This window comes from Sceloporus undulatus, chromosome 6 (assembly GCF_019175285.1).
Source record: "Sceloporus undulatus isolate JIND9_A2432 ecotype Alabama chromosome 6, SceUnd_v1.1, whole genome shotgun sequence".
Lineage (NCBI taxonomy): Eukaryota > Metazoa > Chordata > Lepidosauria > Squamata > Phrynosomatidae > Sceloporus > Sceloporus undulatus.
In genome coordinates this window covers 97,821,897-97,841,182 of record NC_056527.1, presented here as the reverse complement: position 1 = coordinate 97,841,182, position 19,286 = coordinate 97,821,897, and the positions used below count along the sequence as shown (strand labels likewise).

Below are 19,286 nucleotides of genomic sequence, written 5' to 3'. Positions count from 1 at the left end.
TCTAGCAAGTTGCTGCAAAACTCCAATCCTTTACCAATCCAAAATGTATCACAAGAGACATGTTAAAGGAAGCTGAGAACTATTGCTGAAGTGCTTGAAAGAAAGTTCATGCTGAATAGCTTAATATCAAAGTATCTCACTCCTATTCTTATTGAGAAATGAGAATAAATGCTGCAAAAATGACACCCGTGGTACTGGGAAACGTTGTGCTATTACTGTTATGGCATCAACTTTAGATGGGAGAAGGTGTGTTAGAAAGAAAAAAGATTTCAACAAGATCCAATGTGTCTGGTTAATAAATCCTCAGGGTCCTTTCCCCAAGGTGCCTTGGGTGTCAGCTCTAGCAAGTTGCTGCAAAACTCCAATCCTTTACCAATCCAAAATGTATCACAAGAGACATGTTAAAGGAAGCTGAGAACTATTGCTGAAGTGCTTGAAAGAAAGTTCATGCTGAATAGCTTAATATCAAAGTATCTCACTCCTATTCTTATTGAGAAATGAGAATAAATGCTGCAAAAATGACACCCGTGGTACTGGGAAACGTTGTGCTATTACTGTTATGGCATCAACTTTAGATGGGAGAAGGTGTGTTAGAAAGAAAAAAGATTTCAACAAGATCCAATGTGTCTGGTTAATAAATCCTCAGGGTCCTTTCCCCAAGGTGCCTTGGGTGTCAGCTGCCTACCTTTTGTTGTTGAACTTGCTTGTGATTGGTGATGACCTGCCGAATGCCATTGACGAAACCGCTCTGATCATAGGGAATGAGTCCCATGAAGATTTTCTTCTTGGAGGAATACAGTAGCATCAGCACCCGCACCTCACAGGGAGTAGTGTGAGGGAAGTGAACACAGCCCGCCTGCTCATATAACAAGAACATATCTGCTAAAGAATCTTTCCTGGCAGATTTTTACCCCTAATGATCAACTAGTCCACGCCAAAAGAGTTCTAAGAAGTCTGTTTCCCAAGATAAAAGGTCTGTCCCATGACTAAGAAGTCCCATCTATATGGGACAGATATTATCCCCTAAGGCAAGACTCCACCCCTATGAGCAGGAAAGCTCACCCATGAACAACTGACACCACCATCAATATTCTGGTTCAAGAGCACAGAGCTTCTCAGTAGAACAGGGACAATAGTGTACACCAGCGACAGAAAACCTATGGTCTTCCAGATGTTACTGGACTGCAATCCCATGGATCTGTTACCACTGGTTATGTTGTCTAGGGCTGATAGGAGCTGCAGTCCAACATCTGGGTGTGCACCCCTTCCCCACTCCTGGTTATATATTTTGCATTTATGTTGTATTGTATGTATTTTTAAAAACATCCAGTTATTTGTCTGGTTTCATGATCAAAGAGAAGGTCTAAAATCCAGTTGGCTGACCTGACTCGCTAATTGTGATCAACCCATATCTGGGGAGATTTCACCTTCTCCTGGGCAGCTCAACCTCATCCATCCACCCCACACCACCTGTAGTGCCTTACAAATCCATTGCCCATGATCCGGTAGAGCCCTTTTAATGATTCCAGGTCCTTGTTGGTGAAGTGGAATTGAACCATGCGTGAGTTTCGGAACAGGTGGCCCAGTGTTGTCTGTAAGAGAGCAATAGTAGTTAATCCAACAGGATCATGAGCTTGCATACTCTCCAAGTAATTTAACTCATAAGTAATTTATTGACAAACAGGGGCGCTGAATTTAGACAAAATTCTGTAACACAGGCTTTTGCCAAAAGCAAATCTGAAAAGGTAAGAGCATATAAACCCTATAAAACATCTAGGAATCACTTATGTAATATGCAACAGATGTCAGTATCATATTCATTTCTCATATGGAAAGCTTGAGGAGGAAAGACCTATCCAGGGCACAGATGTTCCAGCAGCTGTCAGCTGAGCAGAGCTGGATAACAAAGTCATATCTACAGTTTACTTACAATATGATAGTTTACATTTCTAGCATTTACGATAAAGATTACAGTTGGCCCACAGTATCAGCTGGGGTTCCATTCCAGGGCCCCTTGATGGATGCCAAAAACCACGGGACCTCAAGTCCTGTGGTTTTCAATAGCTGTGTGTGGCTGCGTGCATGAACTGCCATCAGGGCCAATGGGGCTTGCCATCCATAGATGCTCAAATCCATGGCTAGCAAGCCCGTGCTTAGCCAGGCAGGCTATACAAAAAAGAAATCTCCAATGCAACATCTACCATGCTAACTGAAATTAGATGGAAATGCCACACAGCTCAGGTTACAGTCCTTTATGTTTATGTTGCATGGCCTACCCTTGTCACGGTGCCTACATCCTTATGGAAGGGTTGTAACAGTAACCATTTTATCACTCTGCAATCAGGATGAGAACAACACCAATCAATGATAGCAAGACTGAATTCGAAGCCAGATTTTTCCTTGGATTTATCTACCATCTTTCCAAACCATGGATCCCCACTTGTTCTTGGACTACACTGTTTATCATTCCAGACCACTAGGCATAATGGCTGGATACAAAAGGTATTGTGCTACAGCTTCTGAGTAGCTGTGGTTGGCAGACAGTGTTTTAAGGGAGTATGATGTGGATTAGAGCAAGCCATGCCCAAAGCTAGCACAAGCAGTTTGCTTACCAAGAGCTGCTGCGGGATCAGCTGCATAATGAGTTTCTGGGGCCACTGCTCAGCCTTCCTGAATCAGAGAAAGGAGAGGGAAGTCAGCTGTTCATCAAGGCCAAGATTATATTAACATATACTCCAAATGCTGAACTCAATTATCTGTGTGGTAGCCCTGAGACAGTCAGAACAGCCCTATTCACACCCAAAGCAAAGGTAGCAGCAGTCTCAGGGAAATTCCCAACATTTGCAGAAATGGAAAAAATAATCTTTAAAGAGAAGAAAATGTCAGTGGGATGGATCCATATAAAGAGCCCAATCAGGAATGAGCATGCTGAGACGCCACGCAATGCTGACTGGCGGTGCTGGGGACATACACAGAGAACCAGATGGGAGAAAAGAACAGAATGCAGTTGGACTCTGTTAGGTGAGGAATCTGTTCTGGGACCCTTCACATAATATGACATTGCATATAATCTGGAATGTTATTTTTCTCATCTAATATGAACAAAGTGTTTTCTCTCTATGTCCTCCAGAACAATTCTATGGTATGCTTCTGCCAGAAAGTGACCATGTATTACTAAGTTCTACATCATGACTCTATGGTCAACCTCCAGCAGAAGCATACCACAAAATCATACTAGAGGACCTAGAAGATGCCTAGAGAGAACTTGTTTTTTTGGCTGTGTTTCACTGAAACCACATAATACAATCTTGCATAATACAGGGTCCAACTGTAGAATATCCAGGAAGGGGGTTGGTTGACTGAAATGCCAAGCAGGATTTTATACAGTGCAAGATTTTATTGCAGAACTCACTTGTTTAACCAAATTGCCTGTTGAAATACTCAAGAGTCTGCTGAGCCACAAAAGTATTTAACACACTTGTTAAAACAATTCAGTTATTAAATTAACCGAACTATTTAATAATTACTAATTAAAACAATAAATTAATTTTAGAGAAAAAAACATAGCAATGGGGGTACTACACATTTCAATTATCCTCATTTGGGTGGCAATGCGCTAAAAATCAGCCAGAACAGTGGGCTTTCCTGGAGAGGCCATTTCACAGTTGCAACCACTAAAAAACCTCTACTCCAAATTCCACAAAGTCCAATATCTCAAACAATAAAGCACACACACACATCAGTTCTCAAGAGTTTGGGGGGTGGAATACCTTTGGCTCTTTAACTATTACTGGACTCCAAAAGTTCATCTTCTCTAGACATTAGCTATGCTGGCTGGGACTGATGGGAACTGGAGTCCAGCAGTACATGGAAAACGACAGGTTCCCCACTCTTGGTTTAGTGCATCTCTCAGAGTACACATACCCTCACCCACCAAACTGAAGAGTCTGCTATTGTGATGGCAGCTTGGACATGGAACATGTGTTCCTGCCCCAAAGGACCTATTTTTACACACATCTTTAAAAAAAATAACCCAAAACCTTGCAGTGAGGCCACTGATGAGCCAGAGTCAAGAGTTTCATGCCCACAACATTGCTGGCATGCATCTCTCCTTTCTTGAATGTTCCTCCTCCTTCCATTAACCTGCTGATATTCAACTTACTTCTGCTCCCACAACAACAGGCGTTCTCCCTCAAACATTCATGCTTCCCCTTTCCTGTGATAGTGCTGCTTCTTGACAGCTGTGCCCTCCCCTCCATATCTTTTAATGATAGAAAACAGACACTCACAAGTTTTCTCCTTGATTGACGTATACTTGGCAGGGCAGGGAACGCGTTAGCTTGGTGTTGGAATCCACAGAAGCTGGCTTGGGCTTCTGAGGAAAGAAGGATGCGACAGACAGTCAAAACATGTCAGGCTAAAGGTTCCCTATTCTTAGTGCGCTCCTGCCCTCCCCAATTCAGCTCTCACCTCCTGCCATTCCAACACACCACTCCACGCCATCACCTTGTTGGTAACTGACTGCTGCGTTGCTCCGATCTGTGGCTGTGCCGGCTGAGTCACTGCCATGCTGCTGGGGGGAACACCGCTGGGCTAGATAGAAGCAGAGAGAGAGAGAGATGGGAAATAGTGATATGTAAGTCAACCATGCAAGGGTTAGAAAAGGTACTTTCTTGGACAACAATTCCCAGTCAGCATGGTCTTTTTTTAAAAAGTAACATCTCCACATTCTGAAAAAACTATGTATGTACAGAGAAATGTGTTTCTTCCCCTTCCAAACTGCCAGGACCTATACATACCATGGTTGAAGCACCAGACTGCGGAGGGGCTTGAACGGGTGGCTGAACAAGAAGGCCAGAGCCTGTGGTTACTGTGGAGACGAGGCTGGATGGAGAAGTGGCAGGGAGTTTTTGAGGCAAAGCTGGGACTGAACCTGCTGGGAGTGTCTGTGTGGGAGCTTGATTGAAGGCTGGCTGCATGGGGTTCATGGGGGTGACTATGGAGAGGAAAGAGAAAGCATGAGAAACTACCACCCTTAATTTCAGCTAGTTCTAGCTTCACTTTAACTGTTCCTTCCTCTAATATCACAGATACCTTTTTGCATCATCTGTTTGGATTTTGCTCCCTATCTCAATAGCAGGAGCACAGAATTTCTATCAGCTACCACCACTCACTATTACTGGTCCCCCCAAGGTTCAGTGACTTAGTGTGCTGTCACTGAAGTGTTTAGCTTGTCCTTTTCCCACCTCTAGCTTTGCAGAGACTTTTCCTTCCTCTGTCATGGGAACACACACATGCAGGCAGTGAGTGCAGGTGCACACAACAGAGAATGGAGAGGAAATATTTTAGGAAATCTTTTATTCTATACAAGAAGGTCTTACACTTGCATTCATGGAGAAATTAGGAGTCTGGACCTTCTTTATCCAGCCCATGCTCATGCTTCCCTAGCAGCAGCAAGAAGGGAACACCTTTCCTACCCTGGTGTCAGTCCCAAGAAGGCTCTCTTGCATCTTGTGGAAACAGCTTTTCTAATCTCTCATCTTTGTATTTCAGTTTTTGCACATCCTCCCAAATAGGTTACCCCACTGGCTGATTGTCTCTCATGGTTTTTCTGCAGATTTTCCATGATGCTGTCCTTACATGTAACCTAACCCAAATATTAACCCTTTGCTTATAGAATCATAGAATCAGAGTTGGAAGAGACCACAAGGGCCATCCAGTCCAACCCCCTGTCATGATGGACCTCATAATCAAAATACCCATGAGAGATGGCCATCCAGCTCTGTTTAAAAAACTCCAGAGAAGGAAACGCCACAACACCTTGAGTGAGTGTGTTCCACTGTCGAACAGCTCTGTCAGGAAGCTCCTCCTAATGTTTAGATGGAATCTCTTTTCCTGTAGTTTGCATCCATTGTTCCATGTCCTAGTCTAGGGAGCAGCAGAAAACAAGTTTGCTCCCTCCTCAATATGACACCCCTTCAAATATTTAAACAGGGCTATCATATCACCTCTTAACCTTCTCTTCTCCAGGCTAAACATCCCCAGCTCCCTAAGTCGTTCCTCATAGGGTATGATTTCTTGACCCAACATCCTTTTTGAATTGTGCTGTCCAGAACTGGACACAGAATTCCAGGTGAAGCCTAATCAAAGTAGAATAGACTGGCACTATTACTTTCCTTGATCTAGACACTATACTTACATTGATGCAGCCTAAAATCGCATTAGCTTTTTTAGCTGCTGCATCACACTGTTGACTCATTTTCAATCTGTGGTCTACTAGGACTCCTAGATTCCTTTCACGTGTAGTTTGTTAAACCAGGTGTCCCCTATCCTATATCTATGCATTTCTTTTTTTCTCTCTACCTAAGTGCAGTACCTTATATTTCTCACTGTTGAAATACATTTTGTTAGTTTTGACCCAGCTTTCTAATCCATTAAGGTCATGTTGAATTATGATCCTGTCCTCTGGGGTATTAGCTACTCCTCCTAATTTGATGTCATCTTCAAATTTGATAAGCATGCCCTCTATTTTTTCATCCAAGTCACTGATAAAGATGTTGAATAACACTGGGCCCAGGACAGAACCCTATGGCAACCCCCTAGTCACTTCTCTCCAGGATGAAGAGGAGCCACTGTTGAGCACGCTTTGAGTTTGGCTGATCAACCAATTACAAATCCACCTAACTATTACATTGTCTAGACCACATTTTACTAGCCTGTTTGCAAGAATATCATTGGGGACCTTGTCAAAGGTCTTACTGAAATTAAGATATGTTATATCTACAGCATTCCTTATATCAAGCTGATAATTTTATCAAAAAAGTAAATTAGATTAGTCTTGTATGACTTGTTTCACAGAAACCCATGTCGACCTTTTGTGATTATGGCACTGCTTTGTAAACGTTCACAGACCCTCTTTCTGCTGTGTTGATCAAGATAATGGCAAGGTGCCATTATCACATCACCATTCTGAGAAGGAGAAAAGAACTTACAGCGGGTGCCTTGGGCTTTCTGGTTCTTGGCGGCTTCCACAGCAGACTGAGCAGCTGCCTGGGCAGCAGTTAGAGTTGTGGATGATGCCACCTAAAGCAGACAGCAGAAGTCAAAGTGAAGTTTTAGTTTTTAGGATGAGTTTTAGGAAGCAATAGCCTTTTCCCACCAGCTTTTAGGGGCAAAAGATGTACCTGGTATGGCTGAGAAACTGCTGGCATAGCTTGTGGTGGGGCAGCAGGGAGCTGTGCTGGCACAGGGGGAAGCTGGGGCTGGGGAACAGCCTGTTTGGGCTGCAGAGTATTGGGAGTAGTTCCTCCTCCTACTGCCAACAAAGAAGCAAAGGGTAGTATCAGTCATCAACAAGAAGTGTACATTCCTCTACCTTCTCCTCCTCCCCACATTCTATCTTGCTCGCGTACACACAAATACAGTCGCCCAGTTCTGGTGCTAATGCAGGAAACATCTAACTGCCTGCAGCAGAAGAATTAAGTCACCATTTTCTACTTTTCAGTGGACAGATGTGTCTTCTCCAAATTTTGTTAGACTCTAACTGCTAGCCTTCCCAATCACCCACTATATTTACTAGGCCTGACAGGAATTATAATCCAACAGCATCTGGTGGGTCACACTTTCACCACTCCTGGTTAAGTTTGACATCATTATCATGAAATTTATGTATAAATTTAGTACATGTGCATTTTGTTCAAGGTTACCAACCAGCCTGAGCATATAAGCGAAAAGGTAGGGTTTGCATTTCCAATCAACCAGCCAATCTGAGAATCTTGATACAAAACTGTAGGGCCTAAGATGCATGGCCCATGCTAAGTTAAGCCAAGATATGAGACCACCTGAAAATCATACGGTGATATCCATATGTCACGGCCCTAAAGCAGCCGGAAGCCACTTCTTGTCCCATGTGTTTTGGGCCTGTGTTAAGTTGTGCTGATATAAAATGGTCTCCCCTCTACTTCCAGTGAACTTTTCTTGGCAGCTAAATTGTCTAAACTCACAGAATGTGCAGCAAAATTGCTTAAGGAGTCTGTCTGGAGGATGAGATGGAAAATGTCCCCTCAGGTCTGTTCCATTACTCCAAGCCAACACAATGCTAGCACCAGCCAACTACACACTTTCAGGCCAGTTGCTTACCTGGGAGGACCATGCCACGGATGAGGATCATATGCCGAGGGTCCTGGCTGTAGTCTTTGAGCTGGGCCTCTAACATACCTCCTGTCACAGCCTTCTCAAACAGAGCACGCAGAGCTGGCAGCTTCCGTGGGGAGATAATGGAAAAGTGGATCCCACGCTGGAGGAAAAAAGAAGGTTGAGCAAAAAAGGCATAACACTTCTCTTCACCTAGACTTGACTTAAAAAAAAAATCCTAGTTTTACTTCTTGTAGGTCTTGTATGCCTTCAAGTCACTTCCATCTTATGGAGACCCTATGGTGAACCTATCACGGGGTATCCTTGGCAAGATTTGTTCAGAGGGGATTTGCCTTTGCCTTCTTCTGAGACTGAGGGTGTGAGACTTGCCCATGGCCACCCAGTGGATTTCCATGTCCAAACGAGGATATGAATCCTAGTGTCCAGAATTATTATTATTATTATTATTATTATTATTATTATTAACCTTTATTTATAAAGCACTGAATCAGCATTCAAAATTGCAAACGGTTAACTAGAAAACAGTTTTCCTTCAAAAGTATATTGTTAAAAATCAAAGGTGGAATAATACAGGCAAAATTTCACCATGCACTGAAGATTAAAAACATTAATTCAGAACTGCAAAAGAATACAGTCTTGTTTTAACTCTGAAATAGCAAGTTCATTTATTGCCAAGTCTGATTAAGCCTGCAAGCATTCCTTGCTTAAGTAATTTTCATCTCTGTATCTGTAATACATGATCAGTCATCACAAACTCATCCCAGGAACTGACTCATGTCAGCAGTTTGTGTACTTAGGTGACTATGTCAACTGTACTTATCCATGGAACTGTATGTGGACATATTTGTTCTTCTTCATGAACTACTGAAGTGTGGAAGGCTGCATCTTGGATTTTCCTGGTTTTAGAAATTATGGGGAAGGGACAGATTTCTTGAACAGGTGCTGAAACAGATAAGTGACAGACACAATGTTCTTTTCAAGGGATGTCTTAGTAATATGTCTAATTCCTCTCTTCAATTTTTCCCCAACAAAACATAAAAACATAAGAGCCCTACTGGATCAGATTAAAGGCAACCAACCCAGTTTCTGTTCACACAACGATCCATCAATTGTCTATGGGAAGCCCATAAGTACATAGCACCTTCATGCCTATGTCCACCAGCAACTAAGATACAACTAATATACAGAAGCACAGTGACTCTGGTATTGGAGAAAATATATTACCACCATGACCAGTAGCCAGTGTCAGCCTGATCCTTCACAACACAGGATTCTTGGCTTTAAGCACTCTCCATTCTCATCCACTGGACATTTGAATTTCATCAAGGAAGAGACAGTTAAGAGGTGATAGGATAGTCCTGTTTAAGTATTTGAAGGGGTGTCACACTGAGGATGGAGCAAGCTTGTTTTCTGCTGCTCCAGAGACTAGAACACAGAACAATGGATGCAAACCACAGGAAAAGAGATTCCACCTAAACATTAGGAGGAACTTCCTGACAGTAGGAGCTTTCTGACAATGGAACACATTCCCTTGGAGTGTGCTGGAGTCTCCTTTGCAGGTCTTTAAGTAAAGGCTAGATGGCCATCTATCGGAGATGCTTTGATTGGGAGTTCTGGCATGGCAGGGGGTTAGACTGGATGGCCCTTGTGGTCTCTTCCAACTCTATGATTCTATGAGTTCCAACTTTTAAGGCTCTTCAATTTTAAACTATTAGGTTCACCCATTATCCTGCTTACTGGGAATCCCATACCTTAAAGCCACTGTTCTAATTATTTGCTATTTGGGAAGACTGAGATAGGCTTGTGGTTAAGAATTCCTTAAATACCACCATATGTCACCCACAGTTCCAGAGCCAAGATTGTCACCACGCAACTCTGCTCACCTCGCCAATTTTCTGCACCAGGTTCTCTGTTGTATAGCCAGAGTATGTGGTACTCTCCACTGCAGGAAGCAGATAGGGCGGGGAGTTACAGATAAGGATGCAGACTTTATGTGTTGGGCCTCTGTGGGAGAAAAGACCAAGAGAAGAGACACAAGATACAGGTGAAGCCTGGGTGGGGAATAATGACTGGAATCCTATTAGTTTCAACCACTCATTCAGTCAACTATTGAGTGGGAAATCTACACATAGTTAAATTAAACCAGTTCAATGACTTTACTCTAGTTGGGACTAACAATAGGATTTAGGCCAGTAATTCCAGTTAAGGTGTACTTCAGATCTGAGTGGGGCTTAATGTAGTACCACATTATTATGTGTTTTTCCTATCTTGATATTCCAAATAGGTCTGTTGGGATGGTTTTGCATGAAGAGATGCTATATGGAAATATAGAACATCCATATCCATTTAATGTATCTACACATGTTCCCAAAACAGAAAATTCACCCACAATTACACAGGTTGGTTTTGGATCAACACTCTGAATTTCTTGCACCCGAGGAAGTCAGCTCAAGTTACAAAAGTTCATGCTATCAGCTTCTTTCTTTTAGTTAATCTCAAAGCTGCTACAAGATAACCTTTGCATACTGACTTTCCAGACTAATATGGCTATGTCTTTGAATTTTGTATTTCTTGTTTAGCTTTGTGTACAGTTGGCCCTCCCCAACTGCAGGCTTTTCATCCATGGATTGGAGCATACGCAGAAGGCCCTGTCCCGTTGTCCCCAAAGGTAGTGCGCACAAATGGCTACACTAGCATGGCCATGTGCATATCCAGTTGCCACTGAGAAGAACAGGACTTGGGGTCCTGCATTTTTGTCACCCACAGGGAGGCATCCATTGAGCTGGAACAGAACCATCATGGACATGAAGGGCCAACCGTATATCCTATTTCTCCTTCAATGAGCCAAAGGCACTGGATACAACTCACCCCCTTTGCACTCCATTCTCACAACAACCCCGTTGAGATACATCAGGCTGAAAACTGGTGACTAGCCCAAGATCACTTGATCATCTTCATGGCTCTGTGGGGACTGGATCTTCGAATGCCCAATGTAACATTCTAACCATTGACACTGTAAGAGCTGTGTCATTTTCTGGATCTAATCACAAGCATTCTAGAGGTAACCTGCATTATGTTGTTTGTTGTTTCAGAAATCAGAGCAATTTCATGAAGGGTGATTGACATATGATCTCAATCTCATAAAGGGGGGAATGAAAGAGTGTAACCTCATAGCACCAGTCTAACTGTTCCAAACCAATCTGGACAGTTACTTCAAAGTCAAATAAAGTTTTCACAGCTTCTGTTTCGTTTTGGCTCAGAAAAACTGTCATTGGCAACAGACAAAAAGTGGGAGTTCAGATGCAGTTTGCTGAAACAGGCAGTGCTGTCAGAGATCTTATTCAAGTAATTCTCTACATATGTATTCATATTCCCATTTACCTGGAAGTAAGCCCCACTGAACTTAAGGGTTCTTCTGAAAAGAAGCTTATAGGATTGTGCTGTGGCAATGTGAGTCAGGCTATGCTGTCTATGTTCAGAAAACAGCACCATCTGAATCAGATTTCCATAGCACAAACATGGGGGCACCTGACATTTTTTGTGTTCTACGTGTTTATTTAAGTCTTCAGTGTTTTCCTACAAATTCAACATAGAACACTTTAACATCGATTTTAAAAACTCAAACAAGTATCATTAAGTGGTACAGATGCTCCACCAACCCCATTTCTCACTTTTTCATTTTTATAAGTCATTATGATTTTCCAGCAAAAATGGACAAATTTTTTTTAAAAATGAGAAAAAAAACTCTCATTTTTTGCTTCACAATATTTTTTGGCCATTGCAAAACAATTCCAGCTGCAGAGAAACCACAAGACAAAAATGAAAGATTTCACAGTTTTAACATGAGTCATGATAATGCACAAATATTAAAAACTTATGGGAAACTTCACATTTGCTGGGTGAATGCTGATTTTCCGTTCTTCCTCCATGTCCACCCCAACCTGTTCTCCACTTACATTTGTTCTCTCATCTTCTTGAAGTCATCGAAGAGTTGCAGGGCAGTGCTGAGCCCTTCCGAGATGAGACTGCAGCTCTCACCGCCTCCACCCACAAACCTTAGATTGGAAGGACAAAAAACAATACATCAACAGTACAAGGACACCTTGTTTTGGGGGAATGTTATTTGTTAATTGATCTAGACTTTCACAGGATTTATAGTACTGATGAAGAGGCATTATTGGAACTTGTGTTTAGAGAAATAAAACACAGTTTCAGGTGGAAACCAGGTCAGTGAGGGAACTGGAACAAAGACAGTTTGTAACAAGTGAAGGGTTGTACACACTGAAACAACAAGATTTGAGAACCAATAAAAGTTAAATTTCTTCTCGTTTACAAAGAAGTGGCTTGAAGTAATTTATAAAAACAACATCAAAAGCACACTACCAAAAATATTAAAACATTTAATAAATAAGAATACTGTGAGCCCATTTCTGAGTCACTTATTAAGTGAGTGGACTAGGAAAGGAACTGGGGGCAAGATAAGGATCAAAGATTAAAGAGTTCTGAGGAAAGAGAAGCCTCAGACTGTATTACACTTGTCTCTTGGCTTCCGTTGTCTTGCCATTCGTGCCCCTCAGTCTTTCATGAACAGCAAGCACTGAGGGGGAAAATGGTGCATGCCCCATGACGCGTACACAGGAGCGTGTGGCCATTCAAGCATATGGGCTTGTGATTTCTCATGGGGGGGGGGGTCCAGAACAGATCCCCCATGAAAAATTAGGGGTGACTGTATATATAAAAGGAGGGAAGAACCCTGTGTAACCCGGAGGTTACACACACCCATCAGACATACAACATCTATACCAGAGCCTTATATCAGTCCTGAAAGAAAACAGCATGATAGGGCTTGGGCTCACATTGACAGCAGTCAAACTGGAGCAATAGTTATTATTTCTCCAACTATTTGGCAGACCCACCTGCTAAATCATATTTTCTAATCCCAACAAGTCAAGAGCTAAGGAATTGGATTCCTCTCCTGTTCCAAGCCCTTATACACTGAAGCCTCAAATGTATAATTAAACAGAATGGATATAGAACATCACGTGCATTCCCAAACTCACTGAATGCTGTCAAGCCATGTGACAAATTCATAAGCACTGCTGGTTGGTGCATGGCATTGAACATATGACTCAGGTGCGCAATCCACTGTGTTGAATACCACCAGGCTGTACTGGGTACCTCCATACTGCAGGAGAGAAAATTGGGAGAGAAAAGTTGGTTAGATAGGCTTATTTGGAGGCAAGTGTTTTTTTTTAGAGACAAGACTTGTATGAATAGAGACATTGGCTTCTGCTTAGCTATGTCTGTGTCAATCAGGGCCTTGGCTTTTAGACCAGCAACCAATGCAACCATCAGATATGCTGTCTTTGTAAGAGAGCAAGTTATTTGCTTTGATGGTAAAAGAGGCAACTCAGGCAATGATAACATTGGGAAGGGTTTTGAGATCTCAGATCAGGGCAGCCTTCCCAGCAGCCAAGCAAAGCACCTTGTTTGCTTATCTCAGTAGCTAGATCTATCATGACTAAATATCCAATTACAGACCGCTGGCTGAGTGTGCATAAGCATCCAGGCTATAGATTCACTAGTGTGCTGTACATCCATAGCCAAGATGGAGAATCTTTGACCCTTCATACATTTTGAACTTCAAATCTCAGAAGCCACATCCAATATGGTCAATAAGTAAGAAAACGTTTGCATTTACTTTGGTCATGAAAAAATTAGCTCTTATAACCCGGGCAATATCAACACTCAAAAGTTGCACAACAGTATGTCAGTACATTCATGTGTGCAATGTTAACATCAATGCAAGTATTCACACCTTATTGAATTTTTTTAAAAAACCTGGCCACATAAATAATACCATTTCTCTTCTTCTACCCCACCCATTTACCTCCTGCTCACATAGAGACTTCACCTAATAATAAAAGTGTGGGGAAGCCTACAAGCACTGCATTGTGGACCATAATCTTTAAGACACAAGCCAGCTTCACTGCCTAATTTGTGGTGATGGTTTGTTTTCTTATAATATAGTTAACACCAACAACCCCTCCTCTGGATGATAAAATTCTTTTCCAGAGGACACGCCAACCCTCTAAAGAAGTATGCTTTATGTGTCTATTCAGGCCTACAGAGGGCAAGAAGAATTATTAACAGTGTCTGTTCTGCTGGTTCAAGCCGAGGCAGCTTCATGCAGCAAATAATGCTGAACTGTGATTTATTTGTTAGTAGCAAAACACAAAAGTTACCACAGAATATTTAGAAACAATTATATACGGAAGTAGAAGCTTCTATTTTGGAATATATTTATTTTTTATTCCTTGTTCCGGACAATTAGAGTTTGCTTCACATTCCAGAAAACCCATGAATTACAGCTTCTGATTTCGCCTTCAAGTCCCACATAATTCTTAAAGTGACACTAGCTGCTCCCAAGTACACACTGTTCTCTCCCTGTTTTTCCAAACAGTGAATTTTGCTGTTTGGAGGAAATTGATGGGGCAATTTTGTTTAGGAAAGTATTAAAACCACAAAGCCCTAAGCAACCTAACAAAAAAATTTAATTTTAGTAGCTGTCAAGCTGATCCATTTATTTATTCAAAGGATCTATACATCGCTTCGCAGCCCACAAAACTCTTAGAACAGAAAGAAAGCACACCCAAAGTGAGGGGCTCTCCAAAGCCCACTCAATTCTCTCTTTCACAAACAATTTCAAAAGCATGTTCATGCACTCACATCTCCTCCAAAGTCTGTTTCAGCTGGGGGACCACCATTAAAATACCTAGAAATAAAAGAGAGATTTCAGCTGGCCAAAAATGGGAAAGGATTGCTTCACACTAAACACAACACCTAAACTTATGGAAGACAGTCATCATTACTTACTCCAAAAAAGAAGTAGTAAAACCACAGGATTACTTTTCATGACTGTCTTTCTAGTTCAGTTAGTCACTATGCATATTACCTGATCATTTTGCAAGAATAAAAAGAACTGTAAACATATCAGCTGTCTTCATATTTTGTTTGTACCTAAACTTAGATCACATATACATATGAGTCAACTTATTGCTTCATTTAATCCTACACACTTCTTTTTCCTTCAGCTTACTTTCTCTGCATATCCTGAGATTACACATTTAGGATCTGGCACACAACAATAAGGTTAGCAAGCATGTACACATTTATTTAATGGAGAAAACACTTTTTGCACTGTTATTTTACTCCCATGCTCCTCATATCTAAGCACTCTTACTCATATGTAAGTCTTACTGATTTCAATTGAACCTCTTTCCAGACAGACCATAATACTGTGCATATTAAACATCACATACCCCTGCATTTTTATTCAGAACAAGACAGTAAATTAAGTATGGTTTACTCTAGGACAGAAGGTAGACCAGTTATGTACAGGTTGCTCTTCAATTTGCAATAAATCAACAAAGAATTCTGGCCCCATTCAAAAGGAACAACTAAATAGCTTTTCTGCATTGAATACAGTTGCTAAAACAACTGTCTTACGTGGAATCTGGTATACATTTTTGAATGAAAGGACTAGTACATTTGGCTCTTGCGTTGACCATAAATTCTAGGGCTGAACATATGATTAGAGGCATTGTGTTTCTTAATTATTAGCCTATGTCCTTAATTCTTAGCACATGCCCAACTGCCTGAGCCAGTTGCACTTGTCTTTGGTTGTTGAACCTCAGGGATCTAGTAAAAAGAAAGTAGACTTTGCAAGCCTAAAATCTCCTGACCCACGTTCTATGTATATGTGCATATGAGTGCCATTGCTTTTAAACCAGTGCAAATTTATGTATGAAAAACCACAACCATTCCGAATTACTGTTCCAATTTGTGATAAGTAGTGACCTATTGGCACAATCAAGTATTACTGATTTGTGTAGCCTCTTTAGAATTTAATGCATTTTACAATACTTCACTTGCTTATCCAGCATGCCAAACAGTTTATTTTACAAACGTGAAAGAACAGATTATTCATGTGCATGCTATGAATATGACTGTCCAGTTTAAGTCCAAACTAATTCACCTGCTTAATGAGTCACACTCATTAGAAGCAGGGATTCTGTAACTAAAACCGAATAATGTATTATAATACTTCCCTAAGAGAGTACATGATCAAATTTTTACAACATAGTAACCTTTCTCCTCAAAATAAAGATTTTCCCAGCATTCTCTCTCTCATGGTTGTCTTTCTAGGCAACAAAGCAAATGAAGTCACTGTTAAATCCCAGTATACCAAGAACACTCACTCAATGGCAGGAAGAAGGTAGTGCTTCCGCAATGACTCAAAGTAGGGCCCAAGGTTGGCAGTACCCTCAATGACGAAGACTACATCAGCAACCATTCCCATAGGCTGAGCAGGCATGTCCAGTGTTGGCACCACCATCTCCTCCAGCTATCGATGATGAGATGCAGATATACAGCATCAGCATGGCAACAAAATAATAACAAGAGGCAAGGCCAACAATCCATAACTACAGTATTTTACTTTAATTCAGTATTAAAATGACCACTGTATAAAAACACAAGACTGATGCAGGCTCTGGTCAAATGTAAACAAGTGAGAGAAAAAGGGAGGAAGAAACTGAGACATAGATAACAGGAACAGAAGTGATTCAAAATGAAGTGAACCTCGATAAGGTTAAGGACAGATTGATGTGTGGAGCAGAGAGGGGCAAGCAATCTACATTTTTGTCAGAAATCCAAGACTGCAAATCCAACTAGAGCAGTGGTTAAAACAACCAATCATGGTCGCTACTCCCTTTACATGCAGTCACCTTGGGAGCAGCAACCAAGCAGCTGGTGAAGCAGTGACCAAGAAGCCTATCAACTGTGCCAATCTTGCGGTAAATGCTGGCACAAGCGAGAGGCTTCTCGATCACTGTTCAACTAGCTGCTTGGTCACTGCTCCCTTTGCACCTGGTCAAAGGGAGCAGCAATCGAGCATCTGGCTGAGCAGTAACCTCTCAATCATTTTGGCCTTACAGCAAAGGCTAAAAGCTTCTTGGTTACTGCTTAGCAAGCTGCTCGGTTGCTGCTCTCAAAGTGACCAGGTGCAAAGGAAGAACCTTTCCCCTGGTGAGGAATGACTCTAGATTCTTCTTTGTCGAGACAGAGAGGGGCACAGTCAGTATATACAATGGGTTTTCAGAGGCAGCCACATGCTCTGGACTGGAAACTGGTATGGCTAGGGAAAGGGAGATATTTTGATTACAGAAGCTGCTCCAAGACAAAGGACTCTTTCCAAGAACTGACCCTAGATACTCCTTATTACTTCTTATGCTACCTCTTTTCTCAGCCTATCTAATGAAAAGAAACAGGAACAAGTCCTGGCAAACCTCCTTTTTGCTGCCACTTTTCCCCTACTGCCACGTGCTCTAATCCCTTGCTTCGGTCGGTCAGTCAGTCTGCCCTAAAATGGTACCACTCCAAGCCATAGAAATGATGTCCTGGACCCAAGCCTTGCAAGAGATTCCCAAATGCTGGTGCTATCACTAGTGAAAGACATGGCTAATAGAGTGAGTTTGCATGGACCGGTGAAAAGCAGGAGACACCACCGTATCAACTGAGGCTTTGTGGTGGTTTTAGGGGACTCTTAAAGGAAGTTTCATGCAACTCTCATTCTTACCATGGTCCTCAAGGCTGTTGGTTCCCCTTGTCTTTCTTGTGCACCAATACTTTAACTGCCATCCCCCTTTGCCACTCACTGCCCCTCTGGTACCTCCTCTGACCCTCACCGCCCCACTGGATTGTTCCACCACATCCAGGACATACCCCACTTTGTGAATTTTTGTAGGATAGAAGTTGCATCTGCACTGCAGAAATGATGCAGTTTGTTATCGCTTTAACTGCTATGGCCCAGTTCTGTGGAATCATGGGAGAACTTGGGGTTTTGTTAACATGAATATACAATACTGCCCCAAAACCTCAAAAAGGCTGCATGTGCACTGCAGAAATAATCCAGTTTGATACCACTTTAACTGCTATGGCTCAATGCTATGGAATTCCGGGAACTGTAGTTTTGTGAAACATTTAGTCTTCTCTCTCAGAGAGCACTGGTGCCACAACAAACTACAAATCCCAGGATTCCATAGCACTAAAAAGCCAGGGCAGTTAAAGAGGTCTCAAACTGGATTATTTCTGCAATGCAGATAAAGCTGATGAATGTATCCATTAATTAATTAATTAAAGCAGTTTGACACTGATTAATCTGCCATGGCTCTGGCTGCACCTGTGCTGCAGAAATAATGCAGTTTGACTCTGCTTTAACTGCCATAGCTCAATGCTATGGAATTCTGGGATTTGTAGTTTTGTGACACATTTAGTCTTCTCTCTCAGAGACCAATGGTGATAGAACATACTACAAATCACAGGATTCCATGGGATTGAGCCTTGGCAGTTAAAGTGTTGTCAACCTGCATTATTTCTGCAGTGCAGATACAGTCTCTATCCTACAGAATCCTGGGATTGGTGAGGCACTAGAGTCTTGAACTCACCAGGCTTAATACTCACCAAACTACAAATCCCAAGATTCAACAGCACTGAGCCATAGCGGTTAAAGCAATTAAAAAAACCTTGCATCATTTCTGCAGTGCAAATGCAGCTTCTATCCTGCAGAATTTTGGGATTTGTGGTTTGGAGAAGCACCTCACCAAAACTACAAATCCCAGGATTCCACAGCACTGAGCCATAGTAGTTAAAGCGGCATCGAATTGCATTCGACACTGCTTTAACTTCATTCCCAGGATTCCACAGCACTAAAATAATAATAAATAATAAAAACTTTACTTATCCCCTGCTTTTCTGTTACCAAACAATCAAAGCATCTAAAAACAATCACATCTAAAAATCAGTCCAATATACAACACAATACTGAGCCAGAGCAGTTAAAGCAAACTACAAATCCCAGGATCCTGCAGCAGGGTAGAGCCTGTGGATAGTTAAACCGGTGCCAAACCGCTTTCATTCTGCAGTGTGGATGGTTTTGGAACGTCACCCATTCTGCCTCCCTTTCCCCAACAAACATCACCCACACAGACTTTGCCCTACCAAACGCTGACATCCGGGTTCCTTTGCTTATCCAATAGCAGCCGGAAGTGCTCCCTTTCGGGTCCGTCCTC

General features: G+C 41.9%; 1 protein-coding gene across 6 annotated transcripts in view; it reads right to left on the bottom strand.

Moving 5' to 3' along the window:
- MED25 (mediator complex subunit 25) overlaps positions 1 to 19,286 on the bottom strand; it is a 24,526-nt gene extending 5,240 nt beyond the window's left edge. For 2 of the 6 annotated variants that reach the window (XM_042474517.1, XM_042474518.1), the window contains exons 1-15: positions 17,795 to 18,162; positions 16,416 to 16,561; positions 14,884 to 14,929; positions 13,215 to 13,339; positions 12,111 to 12,209; positions 10,038 to 10,158; positions 8,140 to 8,296; positions 7,185 to 7,315; positions 6,993 to 7,083; positions 4,800 to 4,996; positions 4,471 to 4,593; positions 4,290 to 4,375; positions 2,613 to 2,670; positions 1,485 to 1,592; positions 686 to 859 (exon numbers count right to left, since the gene is read on the bottom strand). In XM_042474517.1, the coding sequence (XP_042330451.1) occupies positions 686 to 859; positions 1,485 to 1,592; positions 2,613 to 2,670; positions 4,290 to 4,375; positions 4,471 to 4,593; positions 4,800 to 4,996; positions 6,993 to 7,083; positions 7,185 to 7,315; positions 8,140 to 8,296; positions 10,038 to 10,158; positions 12,111 to 12,209; positions 13,215 to 13,339; positions 14,884 to 14,929; positions 16,416 to 16,561; positions 17,795 to 17,797 (1,665 nt within the window). In that variant the 5' untranslated portion in view covers positions 17,798 to 18,162. Of the gene's footprint in view, positions 1 to 685; positions 860 to 1,484; positions 1,593 to 2,612; positions 2,671 to 4,289; positions 4,376 to 4,470; positions 4,594 to 4,799; positions 4,997 to 6,992; positions 7,084 to 7,184; positions 7,316 to 8,139; positions 8,297 to 10,037; positions 10,159 to 12,110; positions 12,210 to 13,214; positions 13,340 to 14,883; positions 14,930 to 16,415; positions 16,562 to 17,794; positions 18,163 to 19,215 lie in introns of those variants that run through there. The other 4 variants (XM_042474516.1, XM_042474512.1, XM_042474513.1 and 1 more) reach the window with 4 other exon arrangements.